Genomic DNA, 24,906 nt, shown 5'->3' with positions numbered 1-24,906 from the left:
GGGAACCCCACTTAACCCAGGAGAGCCACCCAAAAGTGAGTGCCTGCGGAGGTAAACTTTACACAGTACAGGAGCTGAAGAGCCACAGAGCATGCAGTGTCAGCAGTGCAGCCCTCTGTCCCGGGAGCAAGGTGTGTGCAAAATCCTGAGCATTTTACGACCAGCAGAAGCAAGTTGCAATTCCTGTTTTCTCAAAAGCTCATGGAGCACTGTGATCTGTGTATATAATAAGGCCTTTTTCAAATAGGATAGAAATGAATTGGAGAAAACAACAGTTTACACAGTGGAGTGTGTCCCCTTCTCGCACGTCCTGTTTGATCTTAATCATTAAGATTACAACAGCAAGCGAACCCAAACAATCTGCTTGGAGTCATCATTTCTGATGATTGCTTAAGCTACTCATTGCTAATCAAGAGGATGTTATGAAACGTGAGTCAGAGAACCTCCAGCCTTCTGTGAGTGCAAGGACTCTATATAAAAAGAGAGAGCTTCCTAGTCGAGGTATTGGAGCACAAGGAAGTAGGGAGCTATCAGACTGCTTTATCGGAGAAGGAAGACAGAGGCCAGCATGCTCAGCCTTCCTCTGCTGCTGCTGCTACTCTGGGGCATGGGCTCTCACAGCTTCCCAACAGTGCCTTCAGAAACACGAGAAGAAGATGTGGAGATGGTCCAGGTAAATGCTGAATTTCACATGCCAGAAATGCAAAAGCCTTTATTTGCATTTCTCCACAGTATAACAGAGTAGCGATAGTATAACGGAGTTTATTTAAGGGTGGATTTCCCACACAGAGAAATTTTTGTCAGAAAGGGCACTCTCCCAAAAAATGCGTCTAGCCAGGCATAGACTCTCTTTTTCCAGTTGGAGGTGAGAAGAAACTAAAAGAAAAATATGCAAATTCGGCTCTATAAATTGTAATTTTGACTTCATAGTAACTAATGGTAGGGAGATTTCTATTCTGAATTTACACTTTCCACCAATAATAAGGATACTAAGGACAATGAAATCTAAACGCAATCTTTAAAAGTAGTTCTCTGTTTCAGCTAAAACTTCATACTGTCAATCTTTAAAAAAATGAGAAAGATTTCCCATCCGATGTTTCAATAATTTTATCTTTCATCAGAAATACCTGGAAAACTACTACAACCTGAAGAGTGATGGAGAGCAAATTGAAAAGCAGAGACACAGGAGCCCAGTCGTTGAAAAGCTGAAGCAAATGCAGGAATTCTTTGGGCTGAAAGTGACTGGGAAGCCAGATGCTGAAACCCTGAATGTGATGAAGCAGCCCAGATGCGGGGTGCCTGATGTGGCTGAGTTTGTCCTCACCGAAGGGAACCCTCGGTGGGAGAACACACACCTGACCTACAGGTAACCAGACTGAGCACCAGAGGGAGAATGCTATTTCCCATCAGACCTGTAAGAAATGAGGTTCGATATGTCTCTATTTTATTTCATTTTAAGGATTGAAAATTACACACCAGATTTACCAAGAGCAGATGTGGACCAGGCCATTGAGAAAGCCTTTCAACTCTGGAGTAATGTCTCACCCCTGACCTTCACTAAAGTCTCTGAGGGTCAAGCGGACATAATGATATCCTTTGTCAGGGGAGGTAAGCTCTTCTGGTGGCATGAAAATATTCTCACCTTAACTTCACCTTGCCCTTAAATCTCTTCACCTTTGCAGCTAGAATTCCTTGTTTAAGAGGAGTGTTGATTTTCTGGGCTTAAGGAAGGAAACTGGTATCACATTTGATGGAAGTCTGCTAGCCTCTAAGCAAAGCTAATGCTTTCCCTCCAGGGTTAGCCTTAAGAAGAACCAAAAGGGACATTTCTTGAATTCTGTCTCTTGCAGATCATCGTGACAATTCTCCCTTTGATGGACCTGGAGGAAACCTCGCCCATGCTTTTCAGCCAGGCCCACGTATTGGAGGGGATGCTCATTTTGATGAAGATGAAACATGGACCAGCAATTTCAGAAGTAAGTCAATTAATCTTGCTTCTCTCAATTCCCCCACCCCTTCTTGGTTCATTGTGGTATTGGTTGATTTGACTGAAAGAGTGCATTAATAGAAGTATATATTTTTCTATTACCACTTACAAAATTAATCATACATTTAGAAAAGTGTAAGAGAAGGATATTTCTGATAGTAACAACATCTTAGTAGCTACAAATAGGTCAGTCAAACTTCTATTAAGAAAATGTTGAAAATCTTAATGTTTTCCTTGTGGGCATCTACCTAGGATCTTTTCCACTAAACACACCAAGATTTGACAGTGTTAGTAAGATTATGTGGAAATTAAGGGAGGAGAGGCTGTATGTGTTGTCCAAAACTTCCAGCATTAGGCAAGTATCCGTTTGTAAACAGGAAAAAAAATACATGAATAGAACTCTATTGCTTCTCGCTGAAATAACATATGTCATCTAATCGTTGACAAGATTGGCTAATCTGTGCTAGATTCTTAGCTAAAAAAGCAAAATCAGCTGAGTCTGCTTTTCAATTGTATCAGTGTCATCGCAGAGTTTAGGTTTTAACGTCTCTCCCTTCACTATTTTTTTTAAATCTTTTTTTCCTGCTTTTTCTCCCCAAATCCCCCCAGTACATAGTTGTATATTTTAGTTGTGGGTCCTTCTAGTTGTGGCATGTGGCACGCCACCTCAGCATGGCCTGACAAGCGGTGCCACGTCTGTGCCTAAGATCCCAACCAGCAAAACCCTGGGCCACGGAGGCAGAGCGTGCAAACTTAACCACTCGGCCACAGGGCTGGCCCATCTCTCTTCATTATTAAAAAATGCATTCCTCCCATCTTCGGAAAAATGCTTTATATATATTTCAAAAACCTATAGAGAAAATATGAGCATCAGTCCTTGTAGACTTGTAGATTACTTCTTAATTAAATGTCTCAAAACTGAAAACATTTCAAGTAATTGCAAATGGATTTATTGGCCCTTTTAGATTACAACTTGTATCGAGTTGCAGCTCATGAATTTGGCCATTCCCTTGGACTCTCTCATTCTACTGATATTGGGGCTTTGATGTACCCCAACTACTTCTTCACTGGTGATGTTCAGCTATCTCAGGATGACATCAATGGCATCCAGGCCATCTATGGTGAGTATAAAGAAAAACATTATGGATAAGAGCCATTAGAACAGCCATTAGCTGTATCCTTTAAGGAGCTGTCTTTCATTGATTATGTAGTTTTCCAATGCCGGGCAGAACTAACTCCAGTTATTGGATGTCTATTTTTTTTAGGACCTTCCCAAAATCCCATCCAGCCAATTGGCCCACAAACCCCAGAAGTGTGTGATAGTAAGCTAACCTTTGATGCTATAACTACGATTCGGGGAGAAGTGATGTTCTTTAAAGACAGGTAAGACGTCAGTTCTTCTTTGTGTTTTGTATCTGTAATAACAAGAACACTCACTACTATCGGTGTCTATGGGCCACTACTATGCTTCACAATTGTTTATCTCACATTTGTTTATATACATAACTATAATTATAATTAAATGTAAGCAATTGCTTGCTTTTGCACAACCTAATAAATTTATAACAGCTTTTTTCCTCACATGTATTCTGTTATATGATTCTTAGAAAAAATACCATTGAAGTAGAAAATAAGTAAATATAATCCCATTTTACAGATCTGTAAAGTAAGGCAGAGAGTAAGGAAGCGATCCTTTCAGAAGGGCATAGAATTCATTGGTGACTGAGCAGTAATTTAGTCTTCTGAGCCCTACTCCAGGGCTCTTTTCATTTATGCTGCTCTTTATGATGATCAGTGTCTTAGTACTTTATTAGGGGAAATCAGTCCTTTTCATAGCGCCATCATGCTGATGAGGGTTGTGTAGCTACCCCTTATGTATTACACTTTCTATTGTGGAAAAGACAGCTCTTCCAAAGCCTGTGATCATGACAGGCCTCTGTTGCCCCCTGGGAGACCTAGAGAAGGGGAGAAACCATCATGGGGAGAATCCCCAAGATTTCATGAGGACCCTCCCTTAGGGGGATATGGGCAGTCCCAAGGTGCTCCCCTCCTCAGAGGAGGATCCTAGAACTCCCTCTGCAGCATGTGGCCTCAAAAAGGCTAGGGTTCCCTCAGACACAAGGGACAGCCTTACTCTACATATCCTGCTGATTCCTAAAGGATCAGGCAAAATAATAATATAGTCTTTTTTTGAATGATGCAGTCCATGGCACATAGAAAGTAAGGTTGCTCTGAAAGGCTCACTCCTTGGTCATTCTTCTTGGAGTGTTGTTGGTGCTGTTTCACTGCTTCGTGGTCGTATTTACTGCAGAATGCAAGGTCTTGGCTCCTAATGCTTCCCATCCTCTGCTTTACCATTTTTGAGTGTAAAAGATAAGGCTAGATATAAACTATAAGGGTGTGGGCAACACTGAAGAATGCTAAGGAACTACGTGGTTTTAAAGGAAAGTGCTCAATATAGCAGGACGCACCTTTCAAAGCAAGTCTTTGAGGAATTACTCCAAGAAACAGGACCAAGTCTAGGATTTACAGGAACTGAAAGGGCCCTGAGATCACTTAATGCTACCAAGACATAAAGACGTGAAAGGCTGGAAACAGTAATACTAACTGACCTTACCAAGGTCTCACAGTCAGGCAGAGGCAGGACTGGATCTAGAAGTGAGATTTCTGACTGCCAAGGCCACAGTCTTCCCTGTGGCCTGGAACCTAGAATACTCTTCTGTCAGCCCACATGACAGTCTAGGCTTTATTGTTATCTCAGTCCATGCGGACTGTAGAATCAGCTTTGTAAACTGCCAACCAAATGAGAATAAAGGGAGTGGCTGCCAGACCTGAGATGAAAATGAACCCTTGCCTCTTCTCAGTTGCACAACCTTAGACACCACTCCGGCCTTCCTGACCTCAATTTCTCATCCGTAAGATGACAGTAGCATTCTCTTGTAGGGTTTTTGTGAGGTAGGGCATGATGTAGGTAAAGGGCCTTTGTGTTGGAATTGTGCACTAAATGTAGGATATTAGCATTGAGTTCCAGCCAGAGGTGTGCTGCACGTGGCTCCTAAGGGTTCGCCAAAGCTCATTGTTACATTTTGAGAATTTTGAAAGCTGATTGTTAAACAAAGCCATTATTAAAAGTTAAATTATATAAACTTACAATTATATTTAAACCAAAGGTAATAAAAATAATCAAAACTCATCTCTTTGTAATTATTTTACCACATTTTACTATTTATTTATATTGTTGAGGTTGTTTATGCCTAATGTATTTGTATGGTGAGAATAAGCAAATGTTACAAACCAGGATTGCTCCCCGCCCACATCTTGGAGAGCCAGATGTTAAACATTTACCAGCACACCACTAGTGCCAGCAATAAGAAGGAGCTGGATGTCAGCCAGAGCTTGCGATCAATTAGATCAAAAATTTTTTTTCTTTTTCTCAAATTAGGTTCTACATGCGCATAAATCCTTACTACCCAGAAGCTGAGCTCAATTTCATTTCTATTTTCTGGCCACAACTGCCAAATGGACTTCAAGCTGCTTATGAGGTTTCCCATAGAGATGAAGTCCGGTTTTTCAAAGGTAATGCTTCCAGTTATTTTCCCGTCTTTATGAATTAATTTTTCACCTGCTTTTGGGCTGATACATAAGAGAGTACTAGCTGCTTTCTCTCTGTGGACTTTCGAAAATCTAACAGTCTCTCTTACCAAATCAATGGGAGTCCACCACCTTAATTAAGAATTGCATAGTGCATTTCTGAGTCATTTTAAATAAAAAGCATATGATTGGAGGTATAAATTTTCTGCCTGTTTATGAATTTGGACTTAGGAAAGCCTTTTTTGTGCAAACTATTGATGTATTTTCAACCTTCTCCACATCCCTGGGGATGCTTAGGAATAAAACTGAGAGACTCAGGCCCATACTATAGAGAGGATGGAACAGAAACATTTGGGTTGGGTGATTTCCTAGACTCTATTTTAAATACAAATGATTCTCTTGAGAGAGAGAGGCCACCATTGGGCAACCAGATAGAGGTGCTGCAGCCTTGCTGTCAAAATGTGGTCCTCAGACCAGCAGCGTTGACATCACCCATGAAGTGTGTTAGAAATATAGAATCTCACTTAGCATAATGCCTATAAGGTCCATCCATGTTGTCAGATCCCAGGCAATTTGTCTGTATGTTAAAGTATGAGAAGTCATGAAATACCATGAATTGAATGGGGCAAACTTCTTTGATTCTATCAGCATGAAATAGAATCCAATGATCAGCTCCTAGTTTTGAAGACACTGTGCCAAACACCAGTATTTCTGCAAATCTGTGTTTGGCATAGTACAGACAAATATTAAGACACTTGACCCAACATACACTCAAGGCAAAGAATTGAATGCAGATCAAATGGGCAAAAACTTTGAAACAGGTTTTCTAGCCCTCATAGCATGAAATTAAACAGGATTTTAGATAGACAAAATTTCAACCTGCTTTTTCCTGAGTGGGAAATAAGCATATTTCTGCAATGAGAACAATCCTGGCTTCAAAATATAAGACCAGTTTTATGTGATGTGGACCTACTAAGTATAAACATAAAGGATCTGGACACAGCATAAATTCAAGTATTTAGAACTATTTTCTAGTCGGATGCAATGAATTTTACCTAGGGTTGGAAGTCATTGCAGATTGTGAGTCATTGCAACACTCTGGCCCTTGGGATACGATTGGTGTGAACTTCCACAGCCCCTCAGCAACCTGGAGAAGTGAACTTTCTATCACTGAGGTGGTGTGATGAACTCTTTAGTCATTTGAACACCTGGCTTTGGAAAGCAACCCCATAAACCAATCATTCTAAAAGCCTGAGCAGATTAAAATCATCTAAGAAACTTTTAAAGATATATAGATTTAATTGGTCCAGGGTAGGATACCAGCAGCAGTATGTTTAAAAAATCTCCCTAGAAGATTTTAGTGTGCAGCCAGGACACTGCTCTAGCATGTGAGATTAAGAATTTAGCTGGAAATCTGCTTACTGTCTACTTATGCCCTGGGCAAGTTTTTTCATCCCTGTTTCTTGATTGACAGGTAATAAGTACTGGGCTGTTAAGGGGCAGGATGTGCTCTACGGATACCCCAAGGACATCCACAGATCCTTCGGCTTTCCTAGCACTGTGAAGAATATCGATGCTGCTGTTTCTGAGGAAGATACTGGGAAAACGTACTTCTTTGTTGCTGACAAGTACTGGAGGTAAAGACTGGGTGCAGAAAATGTTAGGGTACCAGTTCTTTCAACATAGAGAGAAAGTTCTAGATTAAACCATTTTAAAATGAGCTCTCATATTGCCTTGGCTAGCTGCCTTTTCTGTGAATGGCTGTAGCCAGTCCAGCATCCAAGTCCATTGACCAACAATCATCAGGCAATACCTGTCCCAGAAATCCAGGGAGCATGTGGGGCCAAATTTGAAAAAGAAGACGTGAAAAGGAGGGCGTTCCTCTTCAGAGAGTTACTTCAGCCAACAGTAACTTATATATCATGACATTTTACCTTAATAAGACATTGTGTGGCCCCCACTAGAGAATTAGAATTAGACGTTGGAGTTCAGAGGGACCTTACAAATCTTCTAGTCCACCCAACATCCTGCCTCACTTCATGCTACCTCCCCATTTTACACAAGATTTATGGAACTAAAACTTCTTATTACTTTCCTGCTGGTGAATTCCCTGTAATGACTTTGAGAAAGCTACATGTTTAACAAACAGTCTGACTTTTCCAATTATCTTTTGACCAGGTACGATGAATATAGACGATCTATGGATGCAGGTTATCCCAAAATGATAGCAGATGACTTTCCTGGAATTGGCGACAAAGTTGATGCTGTTTTTCAGAAAGATGGTAAGTGAATACATATGTATTTCCTCTATTTTGCTGCCATAGAACAGCAGCAGTATTGTTATTTAGAACAGGAAATGCCAAAAGTATTTGTTCTCACAAATGACTTGGGTTTTTTAAGAATTCAAGTTAAACCTAGAAATTATTTGTATAATGTAGTAAGTCTCTTTTGTTTCATTTCCAGGATTTTTCTATTTCTTTCACGGAACAAGGCAATACAAATTTGATCCTAAAACTAAGAGAATTTTGACTCTCCAGAAAGCCAATAGCTGGTTCAACTGCAGAAAAAATTGACCATTACAAAGTTGAACAGAAAAATATATTTTGAGAACCCAAGGAAGATGTTTTCCTGAAGAGCCATACATTTAAATAAAATACAGAGCTGTTACGTATAATCTTATTTATATCTCATTCTGCAAATATTTTTTACAATTTAGAATGCAATGTTTCGTGTACTGCTATAATTTACTTCCACCAATGAGGGTGAAGGAAGGTCAAGTTCTGATTTACGGATTCATATGGGCCAATTTTGCAAAGAGAGAAGCTCTTTTCCAAAGTAGAAGACTCTGACATTGATACTGGAGAGCAGCCTCAGAGATGGAGAGAAAGAAACAAGAGATACGAGTCTTCACCAGAGGAAAAGCAGCTCAAGAACATCTGAGCTGCTACTAGTATTATCCTAATATGCAAGGGATAATTTTTGTTACGGAAAATAAAATCTTTTATGTTTGGAATAAAGCCATCCTTGTCTCTACTGTTTTATAAACTTTCTATTATATTTAAGTTACTATATTGTTATTCCCTGATTATGAAGTCTCACTTGTAGAGATTAATTTTCAAATTTGAAATGGGAAGTAGACAAATACGCAAAATATTCATCTTAGAAATTAGGATATACAAAAAGTTCAAATATTGTCCATTCTCATGGAGTTTATATCATAAAGAAGGAGAAAAAATCTGTTTCCCATGTCCCATATACGGATTCCAAAATTGGTTTTAGGTAAAAGCAGGGACAGCATAGTAGAACTTTCTAAGGGTGTATCCCGTTGTCTCCTTCTGAGCGCATGCAACTCAGGGGAGGGTTGTGTTTTCCCACAGTCCAATTCCCTGCAGTTGTTGAGGAGATGGGAGGTAGGCAATGGCATCTGGCTAGTCCTGGCCAGTGGATTGTCCCCAGAAGTGACCAATATCACTTCCAGATGGAATCATGTGCTTGCTGGTGCCAATTTCTCCGTGCTCTCCCTTCTCTGCTGTGGTGATTGTAAAAACACATCTTGAGAGCACTTCCACAAGATGGAAGAAGCCTGATTGCTGGGCCACCACTCCAAACAGTTACCCCAAGCCTCAGTAGAGTTTGCCTAAGAAATAAACTTTTCTCGTGCTAAGCCACTAAGATTTTAGATTTTGTTAAAGCTGCATAATCTAGTTTTTCTAAACACACGTTATCTAGTTCGTCATGCTTAATTTGGGAGGATATTAATGTAGGCAGGAGTCATGCCGATAGTTTCCAAGCCCCACGAGTTTTATGAGAGCTCAGAGGGTGCTCAGGGCATTTGCAGACTTTCCAAGGACATAGAGAGTCTTGAGAATATTTTGAAGTGCTCATCATTCTGAAGCAGGCAGTTAGTTCTCAACTCAAGAATTTGGAGAGAGAGCAGTGTGACTTCTCCTTTGGCCAAGTCTCTCTCTCTCTCTTTCTCTCTAATAAATATTTTTATATTAAAGTATAACATAAATGCAGAAAAATGTACATATTATAAATGTTCGTATCAATGAGTTATCATGAAATTAACAACACCATGTAACCCTCACTCAGCTCAAGAATTAGGACATTACTAGCACCATAGCAGACCCCCTTGAGTCCCTCCCATCACTGCTTAACTCTATCTTAGCTTAGTTCACCGGAATCAGAACGTGAAATAGAAATTCTTTGGTGTGATCATCGGGAGAGGAGTGCTCTCAGGAAAAGAAGAGTGAGAGAAACATTTTAGAGCAAGGAAAAAGCCAAAGAAGGCTAAAAATGTGGTCTCAGACACAGATTGCTGTGATCTCATGAGTGAGGAGCTCTGGAGCAAAAATTGAATCATAGTTAGTTCCACCTTGAGGCAAAAGAACTAGCCTTTTTCACCATTTTGTCAATCAGTCATCAGTTGAGGTCTGGTTTAGGGAGAGGGGTGTAGTCCCCCAGCAAGATGGCTCCCATTTGGCAAAGGAACAGGGGACAACTGTCATAGTAGCCAGGAGTATGGATGAACTGGTGGTGATCGGCTCTGTACGGGTTCAAACCAGCTTCTAAACTAATAGCTATTTTCATTGGGCCTGTGCAATGTGCTTCTTGCTTCCTGCCCTAGGGCTTTTCTGCCTTTTCTGTTGATGTTGCATCACGCTTTGCTGTGGAACTCCCTCAGAACTCAGGCCTATGCAAACAGGAAGTAAGAAGAGCAATCATTTGTGGAGCAAATAGTTTACCCATGTGAGAGGAATGAATGAGTAAATGCATCTCCCTTTCTTTCCTCAGAAAGATGTCCCTAAGACATATTTCAAGTGGGTCCTCAGACAGCTCCTACTAAGCAAAGCATTTCCCATATCTCTGGCCAGCTGACAATTCATCTTTGTATTGTCTCTCTCAGTTCCCCTGCTTTGCTTTCCCTGGCCCTCAATCCAACTCTTTGGATCACATGCCTCAATAGGTACTTACACTTAAACTTCTATCTCAGGCTCTGCTTTCTAGGAATACTAGATTAAGTTATTTTGTGCTGGAAGTGGGGTAGTGATAACCCTTGGTATGTAATGGCATCACAGTTACTAAGATCCTCATTTGTGGTTGATTGTGAAGAGATAAAGTTGAATGGTAAGGTGTTGGGTTATCAGGTGACTGTGACACTTCAGTAGTATGAAAAGAATGGTAATTATAGGAAATGTGGAGTGGCCTGGTTAACTGCACTGGGAAATGGATAAAAGAAAATAATCGGCTCAGGACAGCTAAATATCAACTCAAGTCACACTGTGGAAGCCAAAATTAACACCAACATTTTAGGAAGTCCTTGTCTACTATAGACGGGGCTGAAAATCAGTCCCAGACCTAACTGCAAAGTTAGATACTTTCTATCTGGAATAATAGGTGGACAGACTTGGAAATCTTGAACATCTAAATTTCCCTGAGAGCTCCACATGAGTAGAAGTAGTACCTCCTTCTTGCCGGAGGTGAGGAACCTACCCTTGCATAGAGAATCAACAAAAACCTTACCTGAATCAATACCTGACCAGATAACATTTGTCCTCCTCCCAAATCGCTTCCTCCCTCATTGTTTTCAGGCAAATGACTAAGGTCAGGTCTCAGCATAGTTCAAATCCTAGCTATGGGAGCAAATCACCCACAAACCAGAGGAATTAGAGGATCTGCCCTTTAAGTATCATCAGGAACCAGGGGAGCATGTGTGGGAGTGGATCTTAAAGACATTCATCTGGGGTAGGGGAATAAAACGCTGGATAGAGAAGAATTTATTAACACAATGCATCCATTTATGACTCGAGAAGTTGATATTCTGGCAAAGAAAACAAAAGTTTGTCCAATACTCTACTGATGTGGCTTCAAAATCTTGGACACAAAGATGTCCTATCGTATCTGAGGTAGAGATGCCAGACTTCTATGGCGTTGTATTAAGGAAGGAGTCAGAAGGCATAGGGAGATGGAAACCTTAGAATGGATTTATTGTGAGATTGAAGAACCCCCCTACTGGACTCTTCCCTCAGGAGGCCCAGAGGGCACTCCCTTCACTGAGGCTGTAAGGAACACACTAGTGAGGGGACGTACTGGTGTCTCAGAATATACAATGTTGGTTGTTCTCTGTGGGCTGGGGGTGATAGTATGAGGTGTTACTTGGAATTAGGCTCTGTAGTGCATTTGGGATGATGGGATCTCAGAATGTTGAAGGACAAGTGGCAGCACTTAACCATCAGAGGCAAGGAAAATGAAAGCAACTCTAATGAACAGAGAGGCTGGAACAGCTACCAGACGGCCTTGATCTCCATAGATCATGTGTGTCTAGTAGTGAGTAGATGAATGGCCAATAAAGGTACTGCTAAACTTATATTTTAAAAAATTGAGAACTGGCAAGCAGTAAGCTGATATCAGTTACTGCAAGAGAAAATCCTCATTTCTCATTTCTTTCCAAATCTAAAAAGATTACAGATTCAAGACCCATTGATTGCAGAGGAATCTAGATCTCCTTGAAGAAGGAACTTTCTTCACGTATACATACACATACACACACACACAAACACACACAAATATATATGTGCTACTACATTAGAAAGATCTTTCTTCAAAGGGACTGTATTAGTTTGCTGTGGCTGCTGTAATAAATCCCATAGCCTGGGTGGCTAAAACAACAGAAATTTATTTTCTCATGATTCTGCAGGCTAGAAGTCTGAGATAAGGTGTTAATAGGATTGGGTTTTTCTGGGACCTCTCTCCTTAGCTTGTAGATGGCTTTCTTCTCCCTGCGTCTTCATATGGTCTTCCCTCTGTACGTGTTGGTGTCCTAATCTCCTCTTCTAATAAGGACATGAGTTCTATTGGATTAGGGACACCCAAATGAACTCATTTTAATGTAATTGCCTTTTTAAAGACTCTATCTCCAAATGAAGTCCCATCCTGAGGTACTGGGAGTTAGGATTCCAACATATTAATTTTGGGGGAGACAGAATTTAGCCCATAACAGGCACTTAGCCTCGTGTGCTTGTGTGTGTGTATGTGTGTGTAGTAAATTATCCCCACAAAGAGACCGGTGGCCACTTACCAATGTAACTGTGCTTTGGGGAGAGAGAAGTACCCAGATTTTCGAAAGACAGTTGGATACTAGATCTGGACTGGCATGGATATCAGAGGTCCCAAAATAGCAAGTTGATCTTCTGGTTTGGAAAAGAGCCTATGAAATTCTGACTCAAGATCTGTTCACAGTGGGTCCAATGGGTCCACAAACTGATCCTGTGGCTGTTTTCTTGGTCAGACTCTCCTCTTGTTTCCCTGACTTGTAGAGCAAGAAATTTATGATAGGATGGACCAACTGGAAGCCCCTGAAACTTCTCCTCCTTAAACATCTCTAAACAAGATGCTGCATCAGAAACAACAAAAAACAATACCACATCCTGAAAGGATTTCACAGACTGGTGATACCACCAAAGACTTAAAAGCAACAGGGGAGGTGGTCCTTATCATAACCCCATTCGATTTATCATTCCAGCCCTTGCAGAAACCAAATGGATCATGGTGGATGATGGTAGATTTCTATAAACTCACCCAGCAAGTAGCTCTCATTTCAGTTACTCTGTGACAGACATGACTTTTTTTTGGTGAAGAAGATTCACCCTGATCTAACATCTGTGCCAATCTTCCTCTACATTGTATGTGGGATGCCTCCACAGCATGGCTGACGAGTGGAGTATGTCCACACCCGGGATCCAAACCTGCAAACCCTGGGCCACTGAAACGGAATGCACAGAACTTTAACCACTCAGCCACAGCATGGGCCCTTGGACATGATTTCTTTACTGGAGCAAATCAATACAGACTTAGAATCTTGGTATGGAATGACTGGGGAGCAGTGTTTGGAGATTTCCCTTACTTTCTATGACCCCAGATGCACTGAAAAGTAGAGTATTCATTTATTTGTATTTTGTTTGGTTTTAACCAAAACTCTCGCTTTTCTATTTGGAGGCTATTTGGATAATTTAGCCCCAAACACAACTAGAGAGGGAAGTAGTAGCTTTTTTTTCTAGGCCTGTCCCATGTGTCTTGAAGAGGCAGCATTCTGGCCAGTAAATTGTAGTGCAAAGCCAGATGATGTGCTCTGCCACTCAACTCTCTAAGAAAATAACTTGACCTTTCTCAATCTTAATTTCCTATTTGTGATAAAGGGAAAATAATACTAACTCCCATGGTTGTCATGAGGATGATCAAGGTTAAATCACCAAGCATAAAGCCTGCCACATAGAAAATACTGAATAAATGATAGTTGCCTTTTCTTCCCCACATTCTCCTAAGGCCAGAATTCTTCATCACAGTTATTCTCCTCCCTAACAAGCATCTTCTCACCAAAAATGTCCACCACACTAATGAACCAACCCAAGAATGAACCTTAATCCAAATTGAAAATATAGTAACATTATTTTATGTATCAAACTATTATTAATAATAATGGCTATTTTAGGTTACAATACATAATCATGCTTTCTAAAATTTATAGCAAACACTGAAGCCACGATTCTGAGATATGTCTAACCCTTACTTTGATGCTTTGCCTCCTTCAGCTGATAGTCTTTTTTACAGCAAGGACCAGTGACCTAAAATATTTAGCTAACTTACTGGGAGAGAAATAAAATGGATAAAAACTCAGCAATACACTGTGTTCTCATTCTGAAGCAGTCAAACTGGTATTAAAAATAATGGGAAAATAGGTGGACTCCTCACTTGTTCTTAGTCCGTGATTTGGCACAATAACCCAATGTATAATAAAATCAAGAGTTTCCAATAAAAGAAGAAGTTGCAAAATATTGTAGTTAGTATCCTGTCACAGCTGATCCAGGATCATGTGTGTATATCTACAATCTTAGAATCAGAGGTTGCTGGATGTTGACAATTGATAGCTTGCCAGTTTTCCAAAGAATTGAACTACGTATAAGTGAGGATTTTTGCAGTTAAAGGTAATGAAATAAAATATATTCATTTACCTGGTGTGGTCTTATTGAAAAAGGGCGAAAGGAAATTCTAAATACTTATTTTCTGTTAATTTTTTTCTGTACTGGAAAGAGAGAAATGGAGACTTTGAAAATTTTGATGGACTAGGAAAAGTTTTGGTTCCTGCCCATCGACCAGGGCTGGGTTTTTATGGAGATGTTCACTTTGATGATGATGATGAACTGTGGATGGAGGATACATCAGATGGGTTGTGAACCTCTCTGGATGATTTCAGACGTAATGTCTAACACTATGCAAGAATACTTTGATTCTCCAGAATGAACAGTAAATGGAGCATCCTAATAGCTGAAATTTCTGATTACTCAAGTGATAATAATCAGAAGCCCTCTTTCTTTCAATCATTACTGAAGAACTTTATAAAATGTCTGTATTTCCTTCTTTGCTCCAAGCAAGCACAATATTGTAAGCACCAATCAATCTTGTTTCCTCAACTTAGGATCTTATGGTAGTTTTGGGATGAGCATATTAACAATGCTCTTCGTTACTTTAACTACAGATGATTAAGGCAGGATAAGTTGCATTGAATCAGTTCTGACCCTAAAATGTGCCCTTGGGTTTCTTCTTTTCCTCCCAGTTGCCTCCTTTTCTCTTAAAAGATCAGGAAAAATGCCAGAAAATAAAGAAAATTGCTAGGTCATCTGTTTATTGCTATCTTTAGCTTAGAAGCTTTCTTCCTTTTTTTTTCTAAATTGGTTCTGAAAGACTTTACTAAGTTTAAACACAATGACCAAAATTAACTGTGTTTATTTATTTGTTTTTTCAAGTGACTTCTGAAGTTTGGAAATACACTGTTTGAAACTGTAGGAAAGGAAGAAATATTCCTCTACTCTCCTAGGTTCTTCTGGCTGGTCTAGGAATTAAATGGACATATGAAAGAATAACAAGAGAAAATCAAAAGAAATTTAACCACATGTATAAATGGGAGAAACCCAGGAAAACTGAGTAATTTGCCAAAATGGTAAAGCCACCATCTTAAATACCATTTTCAGCTAAAGACAAAAGAGGATGTTGGGGATAGTGGTTTGGGACTTTAAAGGGGAAGAAGGCAATTCATGTGGAGATGGAAAAGCAAATGTTTGGTAAACAAATGTTTGCCATGCCCTGTAGAGACAATGGGACATGGAGAGGACTTTGATCAAATGGGCCTTGCTAGGTTCCTCCCTGTCTACTACACCTAGTTCATATTATTCTATAGTTGTCTATGGTGATAGCTCCTTCCTGGAACAGGCCTTCTATCTTAAATATTTTCAGACAGTTAGGGGGAAGGTCAAAGTCTCCTCCTGAGTGTGTTGTTCTTAAATATAATCAATCCAAAGAGATACATTTTGAGGTAGTAAATTCTGCTCCCCTACAAAACAATTGTTATTTTTAAGATTGAGATCTTCAGTGCAAAAGGAAAGAGTATCTTTACTGAGAGTATAAACTTGAAGTTTGTGCTGCATGAAATGATCTTGTTTTATTTGAATGACAATTCTTTTCTGCATAATTGCTTGGATCCTTGGTTAAATAATTTCTATTATTAATTTCAATAAAAACTCTTTTTATAATATAAAAAAAAGCTGAATCCAGCTTTGTTTGTGTTTCAGAAAACTGTTATTGAGTACATTTCTGTCTTAAATTAAAGATTGTGCACACTGAATATCTCCTGTTACCAGGAAGTTTTTTGACAATCAAAACTTACTTGATTACAATGAAGAGGAGGAAGACAACTCAGGCTACATCCCCACAGGAAACAACCAGAGTTTTTGTTGCTTAAGAGTTTGAGGAATAATGTGAGTACTTTGTGATTTATGTCAACTGAGATTACAACTAGTGCATCTTACTAAGTTTGAACAATAACCAACTTTCTATTTATAGAGTTAATAAAGAGTTACATGAATTGACAGGTTACTAGTCTTGGTCCCTCCAAAGAAGTATCTTTTGGAAACAATGTTTATCACTGTCAATATAAGTGACTGAGTTTCCCTGAGCAAAGAGAGAACCAGGAAAGGATATGATAAAAAAAATACCTCTCATATATTGACTTCTAGACAACCTCAAAAAATACATGAATTTCTATGAACTATAGAATATGCCAATCAACGATCGAATCCACAAATAAGGAAAAGACACTGTGTGAGTCCAAAGATGGCATTTATAGCTGGCATGTGTTCTGTACATATACTTATGGAATAAATAGCTGTTAGATCCTGAACATTTATGGTTTTTCAGATAGGGATCAATTTATTCCTTGTTGCTTCTTATGAACTTGGCCATTCCCTGAATCTCTTTGACTCAACCAACACTGAAGCTTTGATGTGCCCATCTTCAACATATTCACAGACTTGGCCAGCTTCCACCCTTCTCAAGATGATATGAATGACATTCAGTCTCTATATGATGAGAGATGATGAAAACAATGCCTATTCATTCTTGATGTTCTTTAGGAAAGCTTCACAATGATGGTCTTCAGGAAAACTTTAAAATGGTACATGTTGCTTCATCTCAAATCACTTTGAGAATGTTTGGAAAGCATATCAATTCAACAGAAGTATCACATTTCTCCTAATGTTTGTATACTCACATCTGTTCCATTTAGGACCTCTCCCTGCCTCTCCTGATGACCCTATGGTGCCCTCCAAGACCTGAGACACCAGCCATGTGTGATCCTACTTTGTCCTTTGATGCAGTCAGCACTCCAAGAGGAGTAATCCTGTTCTTTAAAGAAAACTGCATTTTCCTATCTATTCTTTTGATGTACAATGCTTAGAAAAGAAAACAGAAAATTGACAGAGATTTCTAAATAAAATATTTTCTCTACATTTTAACATCATTCAGATCTGGTTCTAGTTACTTTATCATCTACTTAAAAAGGTCCAGATCAATTTTTATATTATATAGACTTACAAAGGCAGGTTTTTGGACACTAGGATGTAAGCTCAATGAAGGCAGAGAATTTTACCTGTTTTGTTCACTTTTCTATTTCCAGGGCCTAGAATTGGCCTAGCACATGCAATGAATGTGTTGACTAAATGAATGAGTAATTATTGCATTTAAATGGCATAAATTACACAGCTTCCTTAAAGAGCACTGGTGGATCTTTAGAAACAGGTCTGTATCTTTATCCTGGCTAACAAATGCTACTATTTAAATTAATTAATTTTAGAAAAAGTTATATATGCTTATGGCATAATATTAAAACAGCATCAAAAGATAAAAGTAAAAGAAAAATCTCTCTCCCATCTCTGACTTCTACCATCCCCAGCTCTCCCCATAGTGCAACCACTGCTACCCATTTCCTTTATCTCTCTACAAAGATATTCTATTCACATACAAGCATAAATAGGTATATATTTTTTCTGCTAATTTTTTCAAAAATACTAATAGATGCATAATATGCATAGTGTTTTACAGACTTTTAGAATGGACACCAAGGTAAATCATTACATTATTAACACATTTCCTGTCATGGACTCCATAACGGTGGGATCATATAGATGAGGACAGTCCAATACAGACTTCTGAATTAGCATTGATTGAAAGAAAGAGAAGAACATGCTCTTTTTAAAATTCATGTCTAAAAGAGAAAGATAATTATAATTAATTCTTATGTATTACAGATATTTTGGTGCATATTCCACTGGAACCTCGAACCTGAATTTCATTTGATTTCTACATTTTGGCCCTCTCCTCCATCAGACTTGGATGCTACATATGAAGCAAATAGCAAGGATATCATTTTTATTTTTTTAAAGATAAATATTATATAAGAATTTTAACTTGTTGAAATATTGCAGAAATTTCATCAAGACGTGAATTTTCTCCATGTCTTACATTTAATTTTAGATGGTTTATTACTGAAAGACCTAGTGCTAATGTTTAAATAAAAAGTGTACAAAGAACATTACAAGTTTTTTAAATATACAATGAGACTTAAATAATAGATGATAGCCTATACTCATGAATAGAAATTCAATATACTAAAAATGCCAATTTATCTATAGATACAAGGAATTTTCAATTCATATGCTAAAATATATTTTATGAAACTTTGTCAAATTAATTCCATAATTTACATAGAAGAGCAAAAGCCAAAAATAGCCAAGATACTCCTGGAGAAGAGCAAGATGAGGAGAAATGTCCTGTATTACAAAGCTTTAATAGATAAGATAACGTAGTACCGGTACAGGGCTATTATTATGTCCATATTACAATTGCCCTCATTTTTGCTTTCTTGAATTTATTCTATTATTGTTTTTTTATAACTTAAATTTGATATCTACCTTATTAACATGTAGCCTTTCTTCTTTCCTAATGTAAGCACTGTTGCCTATAAATATCCCTTTTTTCCAGCTTTTGCTTCATCCCACACGTTTTGACGTGCAATATTTTCATTTTGCTCATTTTTAAAGTTTTTTTAATTTTCCATTTTTAATTTTTTTCCTTGACACGTAAGTTATTTGTGAATATTTTTAAATGTCAAGCTGTATGGGGAATTTTTAAAAATATGCATTTCTGACAATCTCCTTTTTATGAAAACTAAGTCAAATAACATGAAGTTGCATTGGAAATTGTAAGGGGTTATATAACTCTACAGTATTTCTATTATTCATTAATTTATCGAACATTTATTTATTGCTTGATATATGTCAGGCATCATGCTCATTAGCGGAAGTCAAAACTAAAAGGGGTTCATATTCTAGAGAGGGCAGCAGAGATGGAGCTGTCAGCATACCATATGATAAGTTCTGGAGTTGAGGGAAGCCAGGATGCCATGGGAGCACAGAAGGAGAGCACTGGACCCATACCTAAGGTTCAGCAAAGATCCCTGAGACGACCTGATGTTTAAGATGAGTGTTAAGGAGAACTTTACTGTGTGGAGAAGGGCTGAGTGTGTAGAGAGTGGAAAAGTCTTTAATGCAGAAGAAATTGTCTATATGAAAGTAAGAGTGTATCTGAACTGCTCAGACAAGTACAAGTCATTTAGCTCAGGTGAAACAAGAAAGAGACACAATAGATTGGCATTTTAGGTTAGTTAACCTGGCAACGATGTGAGGAGGGGATCCAGTGAGGTGGGAAGGGTGGTGTGACAAAGTAAAAGCAGAGAGACTGATAGGATTCTGTTGTCCTAATTCACTCAAATTTGGGTGGACACCTAAGGCATTCAGAAGAAGCACAGACTGGACTAGTGACTATGAGATATCCAAGAGGAAGTGTCCAATAGGTAACTGACTTATTGATTTGAAGCTTAAGAGAGAGTTCTAGGTTAGAAATTTAGATTAAGAATTCACCAGTAATTATAAGAAATAACTAGAACTGGTCAGTCTAATTTATAGATAATAAATATAAGACCCAGAAAGGGCAGTGGACCAGAGTTATCTACTCATTTATTTGTTCACTCATTCATCCATTCACTTATTCAGGAAATATTTATTAAATACCAGCTATCAAGTGGGCATTGGGTTATTGATTTGAATTAAAACCCAGACTCCCTGTTTTCCACAGCAATGTATTAAAATTACTCTAAAACAAAAAAAGCTTCACTCAAAATTTCTTGGGTCTCTTTTCTCAATAGGAAATAAGTTCTGGGCTGTCACAGGAATTGAGGTACAAGGGGGTTATCCAAGAGGTATGCACACCCTGGGTTTTCCTCCAACCATAGGGAAAATTGATGCAGCTGTTTCTGATAAGGAAAAGAAGAAAACATACTTCTTTGTAGAGGACAAATACTGGAGTTAAGATGCACTAGGATGACTTTGTATGAAGCCTAATTAGAAAGCCATTTTCTTTCTTTGAGGATATCCTCCACTCCCACTCTCTAACTTCCTCTAACTACGAACTTTCTCACTATGAGGAAGATGGTTTATAGTTATTCGGCTGTCCAGATATGATAAAGCGCTCTCAGAACAGTTGATCACTGGGTCATATATCCAGACACCAAAGACTATCAGGAGACCAACTGAGGTCCAGACAATGGGCCACCAAAGGAAGCCTAACTGTGTCAGACTGTAGAGATGAGGTCTACAGGGCAAGTGTGATAGAGAAGCAAAAATTTATTTTTAGCCAAGTGATTTAATTCATTTTGCATCTTATGTGTATTCAGTCTTCCTGCATTGTGACAGAAAGGCACTTGGGTTCTATACGTCTAGGCTTAGAAAATTGGCTTCAGACTTACATATGGAATTTCCTAAAATAACATGATGTCCTTGTTTGTGGAGAAAATCTTTCTTTATGTGGTAAGTTTATAAATCGAGGAAAGTCACATATTTTTATAGTCATAAAAATGTTTAACACTTCTTTACACTACTTGAGAGTTTTATCCAGGAACATTAACACTACATCATACTGTTGCATTTAATGGGGCCTCTGCACCATGTTGAGCTGTATTTCTTTCACTTGGTACAGATTTGATGAAAACAGCCAATCTATAGAGCAAGGCTTCCCCAGGCTAATAGCTGTTGACTTTCCAGGAGATGAGCAAAGGTTGACGTTGTATTACAGGTATATAAGAAGAGAACACTCATTTCATTGCCAATGGGGACACTTTGGGGTCATTTTATGGTATTAAAATGGAGAGTCAAAATAGTTTTCAAATCATTCAGTGTTATATCCTTTTTACTCCAAATTCCAGAAATTATTAACTTTCCAATTTATACCAATTGGATTTAAATTTTGATTTTCTTGAATAATTTCTAAGTCTCTGTTTCATGCCTGTATGTAAAATCAAAGGATACTTCCTCACATCATAACCATTATCTTTCAGGTAACACTATGTTGCTATAAAAATACAACCAAGTGTGGGTCACACTTACTAATGGCTGGTTGTCGTTCTCCTCTATCCCATCCTGCTGTCCATTTTCTCCTATCCCAAGGAGAGATAAAAGGAGCCTTGTCTGGCCTTCTGTTGCAGCCTGCAATTGTCTACATTAAATAATTCACTTGTAAATAAATAGCAGTCTTCCTACATGCTCAAAATAGGCAAGATTTGATCCCTGATAATGTACAGATGGGAAAGCAAAACTTGTGCTTGCTCTTAAGGAATTTTGGAGGGAGTTGCCAGGGCTTGACAATCATAATGCTCATGAGGCTGATGATTTTATTACTAAGATAACTAGACCGTAATGTATGCAAAGCAGCAAATGGACCTCTGGTCCATTTTATTGCTGGCCTGATTCACTTGGGTCCAATTGCATCTCAAGCTACCATTTAGGACCTAGCAGAGCAAGAGGAAATTGGGAAGAAGGGGCTAAACTAAGGTTTTAAAATCTCACAGAACTTGATCTATGTGGAGGTAGTATAATCTAATATTTTTACAGCACTGGCTTTGGAGTCAAACAGATGAGATAGAGCTCTCTCTTCATCTTTCATTAGAGATGTTACTTTGGGAAAATTGCAATGTCTTCCTTATTTTGAGTTTTATCCTCATTGGCAATATCTCACATTTATTGTAAGAATAGATGAGTTAAAGCATGTAGAGCATGTAGCACAGTGCCTGGCTTAGAGCAACCACTTAATAAATGCCATTCACTAACATCTCACTCTCATTCTGAGTTAAGCATGTTGGAAAATTGATTTATTTGAAGAATGTCTCATTATTTTCCTCATCTATATTTACAGGGTTTTTCTGTTTCTTCAGTGGATCGTCACAGTTTGAGTTGACCCTAACGCCAGGATGGTGTCACATATATTGAAGAATAACAACTGGATATATTGTTAGGTGAGATATGGAGAAGATTGATTTATTTTATATAAATTTAATAATTATTCACATAATTTATATGAGTCAAAATGATTAATTGGTCCTGCATGCTCAGTGGCCAAAGAAGATGAGCTTAGCAGATATCTTCATGCATCACGGAGCATTTATCTGGACCACTTCACTTGCTTTTGGATTACATTTTATAGAAGTGGGAAATTCTCATGTGCAATAGGCAAGAGAATATACCTCCATGTGTGTTTTATTTACTATTTAATAAAAAATTTTAATTTTGGCAAATTACTTACATTCTGGAATAATTCATTTTCAATACAATGACCACAATGTGGGCTGAGCATTTAACAGATGTTCTGCTAGCAGGTGTATAAGGAACACACACTCCATGGATGGGGCATATGGCTGTTATGTACCCTCTCCCATCTCTCTACCAACAGGATCTTTATTTTCACCTCCCCAATATTGTAAGTGTTCCTTACACACCTAAGGAAGAAGAGCTTAGTCAATAGTTGTCCTGTAGGAATGGTTCTGGACAAAATTGGGAGATAGAATTCTAGAGTGTTGTTGCTTAGAGACCTAGCAAATCATCTAATCCACATCACTTTCTACAAGTGGGAAAACAAAACTAGCTTGGAATCCAGCCACCTCTTTTATAACCCAAATATTTATTCAGTGATGTTTCCTGCCTGCCCTGGGAACCAAATTTCTCATATCCTCCTCACTCCCTCATTAAATATTTTCTTGTTACCATTTCATACCTTGAGGTTCCTGGGTGATAAGAGTTTGTGTGCACATGCCAATTGTATCATAGCTTTATCACTACTAAGTTTTATGCTTTACACCCTACCAGGTACACTATAGAAACTTGTTCAATCTTTTATTGATTCACTTAAAGGACAGGCACTGTCTTGTGTGCAAGGTGTAGGACAGTGAAAAAAAACACATTTATCCCAAGTTCATTGAGTTTTATCTGGTAGAAGAAAGAAATCAAAAAGAAAAGAACACAAGACCTTCAGAGAATGACATCAACATCATGTCTGAGTGAGCTGTTCCCTTAGTCTATACTACCACTATGTTCTGGCAAAAGTCCACCCTATCAAACAGCATGAAGAAACACATTAACACTCCTGACCAGAAGGAAAATGACACGTGTTCAGAAACCAATCCTGCAGTCACAGAAATTTACAACCTAAAGGACAGAGAATTCAAAATAGTTATCACAAAGAGCACTCAGAAAGACAGTTCAATGAATTCAGGAATAATATTAATGAGCAGGATTTCTCCACAAAATAGATTGAAAGTCAAAGAACAAAGCTGACTTTATGGAGGACAGAATTAGTAATTTAGAGGGCAGAAATACAAAAATGTTTCAGGTGGAGGAAGAGAGAGAACTAAGACTAAAAGAAAATGAAGAAATTCTCCAAGAAATATCTGAATAAATTAGGAAATGCAACATAAGGATTATAGGTACTCAAGAGGGAGAAAGGAGAAGAGAGTTTGTTCAAATAATAGCTGAGAACTTCCCAAAGCTGGAGAAGGAGCTGGAATTACATGTAAATGAAGCCAATAGAATTCCTAATTACATCAATGTAAAAAGACCTTCTCCAACACATACACTAGTAAAACTGGCAAAAATCAATGACAAAGAAAAAATCTTACAGGCAGCAGAAGAAAATAACCTACAAAGGAACTTCTATCAGGCTTTCTGCAGATTCCGCAGCAGAAATCTTACAGGCTAGGAGAGAGTAGAATGATATATTCAAAATTCTGAAAGATAAAAACTTTCAGCCAAGAATACTCTATCCAGCAAAACTATACTTCAGATACGATGGAGAAATAAAAATTTTCTCAGATAAACAAAAGCTTTCATCACCATAAGACACCCCCCCCCCCCAAAAAAACAAGAAATGATCAATAAGCCTCTTACACCTGAAAGGAAAAAGAAGAGGTTTACAAAGCCTTGAGCAAGGAGATAAATAGACAAAATCAGAAAATTGAAGCTCTCTATCAGAACAGGTTAGCAAACACTTAATTATAACATTAAAGATAAAGGGAAGGAAAGCATCAAAAATAACTATAGTCACTTCATTTTAATCACAAACTCACAGCACAAAATTGAATAAGTTGTGACAACAATAACCTAAACAGGGAAGAGAAAAGGATGGAACCTGCTCAAACTGAGGAAATAAGAGGCTATCAGAAAATGAACTGTCTCATCCACGAGACCTTTCATACAAACCTCACGGTAACAACTAAACAAAAAATCAGAACAAAGACACAAATGATAAAGAGAAAACTGAGAAAATTATCACAGAAAATCACCAAACTGAAATGGCAGTTGGAAATACATGGGATCAGAAACAAGGGAAATAGAGAACTACTAGAAAACAAGAGACAAAATCACAGTATTAAGCCTTCATATATCAGTAATCACTCTAAATGTAAGTGGATTGAATTCTCCAATCAAAAGACACAGTGGCTAGATGGATTAAAAAACAAGACCCAACAATATGCTGTCTCCAGGAAACACATCTCAGCTCTACAGACAAACACAGGCTCCAAGTGAAGGGATGGATGACAATACTCCAAGCTCATG

The 24,906-nt window shown here is 38.3% G+C and overlaps 1 protein-coding gene and 1 pseudogene across 1 annotated transcript; both read left to right on the top strand.

Moving 5' to 3' along the window:
• Window positions 1–436: 436 nt before the first annotated feature.
• MMP1 (matrix metallopeptidase 1) lies at window positions 437–8,595 on the top strand. Its single transcript, XM_008522764.2, has 10 exons — window positions 437–673; window positions 1,122–1,366; window positions 1,460–1,608; window positions 1,851–1,976; window positions 2,953–3,108; window positions 3,253–3,370; window positions 5,430–5,563; window positions 7,053–7,215; window positions 7,757–7,860; window positions 8,042–8,595. Exons 1-10 carry the CDS (start codon window positions 569–571, stop codon window positions 8,149–8,151), a joined length of 1,410 nt encoding a protein of 469 aa, XP_008520986.2. The 5' UTR covers window positions 437–568; the 3' UTR covers window positions 8,152–8,595.
• A 4,531-nt stretch (window positions 8,596–13,126) lies between these two features.
• Window positions 13,127–22,313, top strand: LOC103552639 (stromelysin-2-like; annotated as a pseudogene).
• The last annotated feature ends 2,593 nt before the right edge of the window (window positions 22,314–24,906 follow it).

The sequence above is a fragment of the Equus przewalskii genome, chromosome 6 (assembly GCF_037783145.1).
Source record: "Equus przewalskii isolate Varuska chromosome 6, EquPr2, whole genome shotgun sequence".
Classification (NCBI taxonomy): domain Eukaryota; kingdom Metazoa; phylum Chordata; class Mammalia; order Perissodactyla; family Equidae; genus Equus; species Equus przewalskii.
The sequence above is the reverse complement of the archived record's forward strand: the minus strand, read 5'-3'. Positions and strand labels throughout refer to the sequence as shown.

What these genes read in the sequence shown, in the direction of transcription:
- MMP1 (XM_008522764.2), top strand. Translation starts at nt 569, where the DNA reads ATGCTCAGCCTTCCTCTGCTGCTGCTGCTACTCTGGGGCATGGGCTCT. An exon ending in ATGGACCAGCAATTTCAGAA is followed by an intron (nt 1,977 to 2,952) that starts GTAAGTCAATTA and finishes TGGCCCTTTTAG; the next exon opens with ATTACAACTTGTATCGAGTT. An exon ending in GTGATGTTCTTTAAAGACAG is followed by an intron (nt 3,371 to 5,429) that starts GTAAGACGTCAG and finishes TTCTCAAATTAG; the next exon opens with GTTCTACATGCGCATAAATC.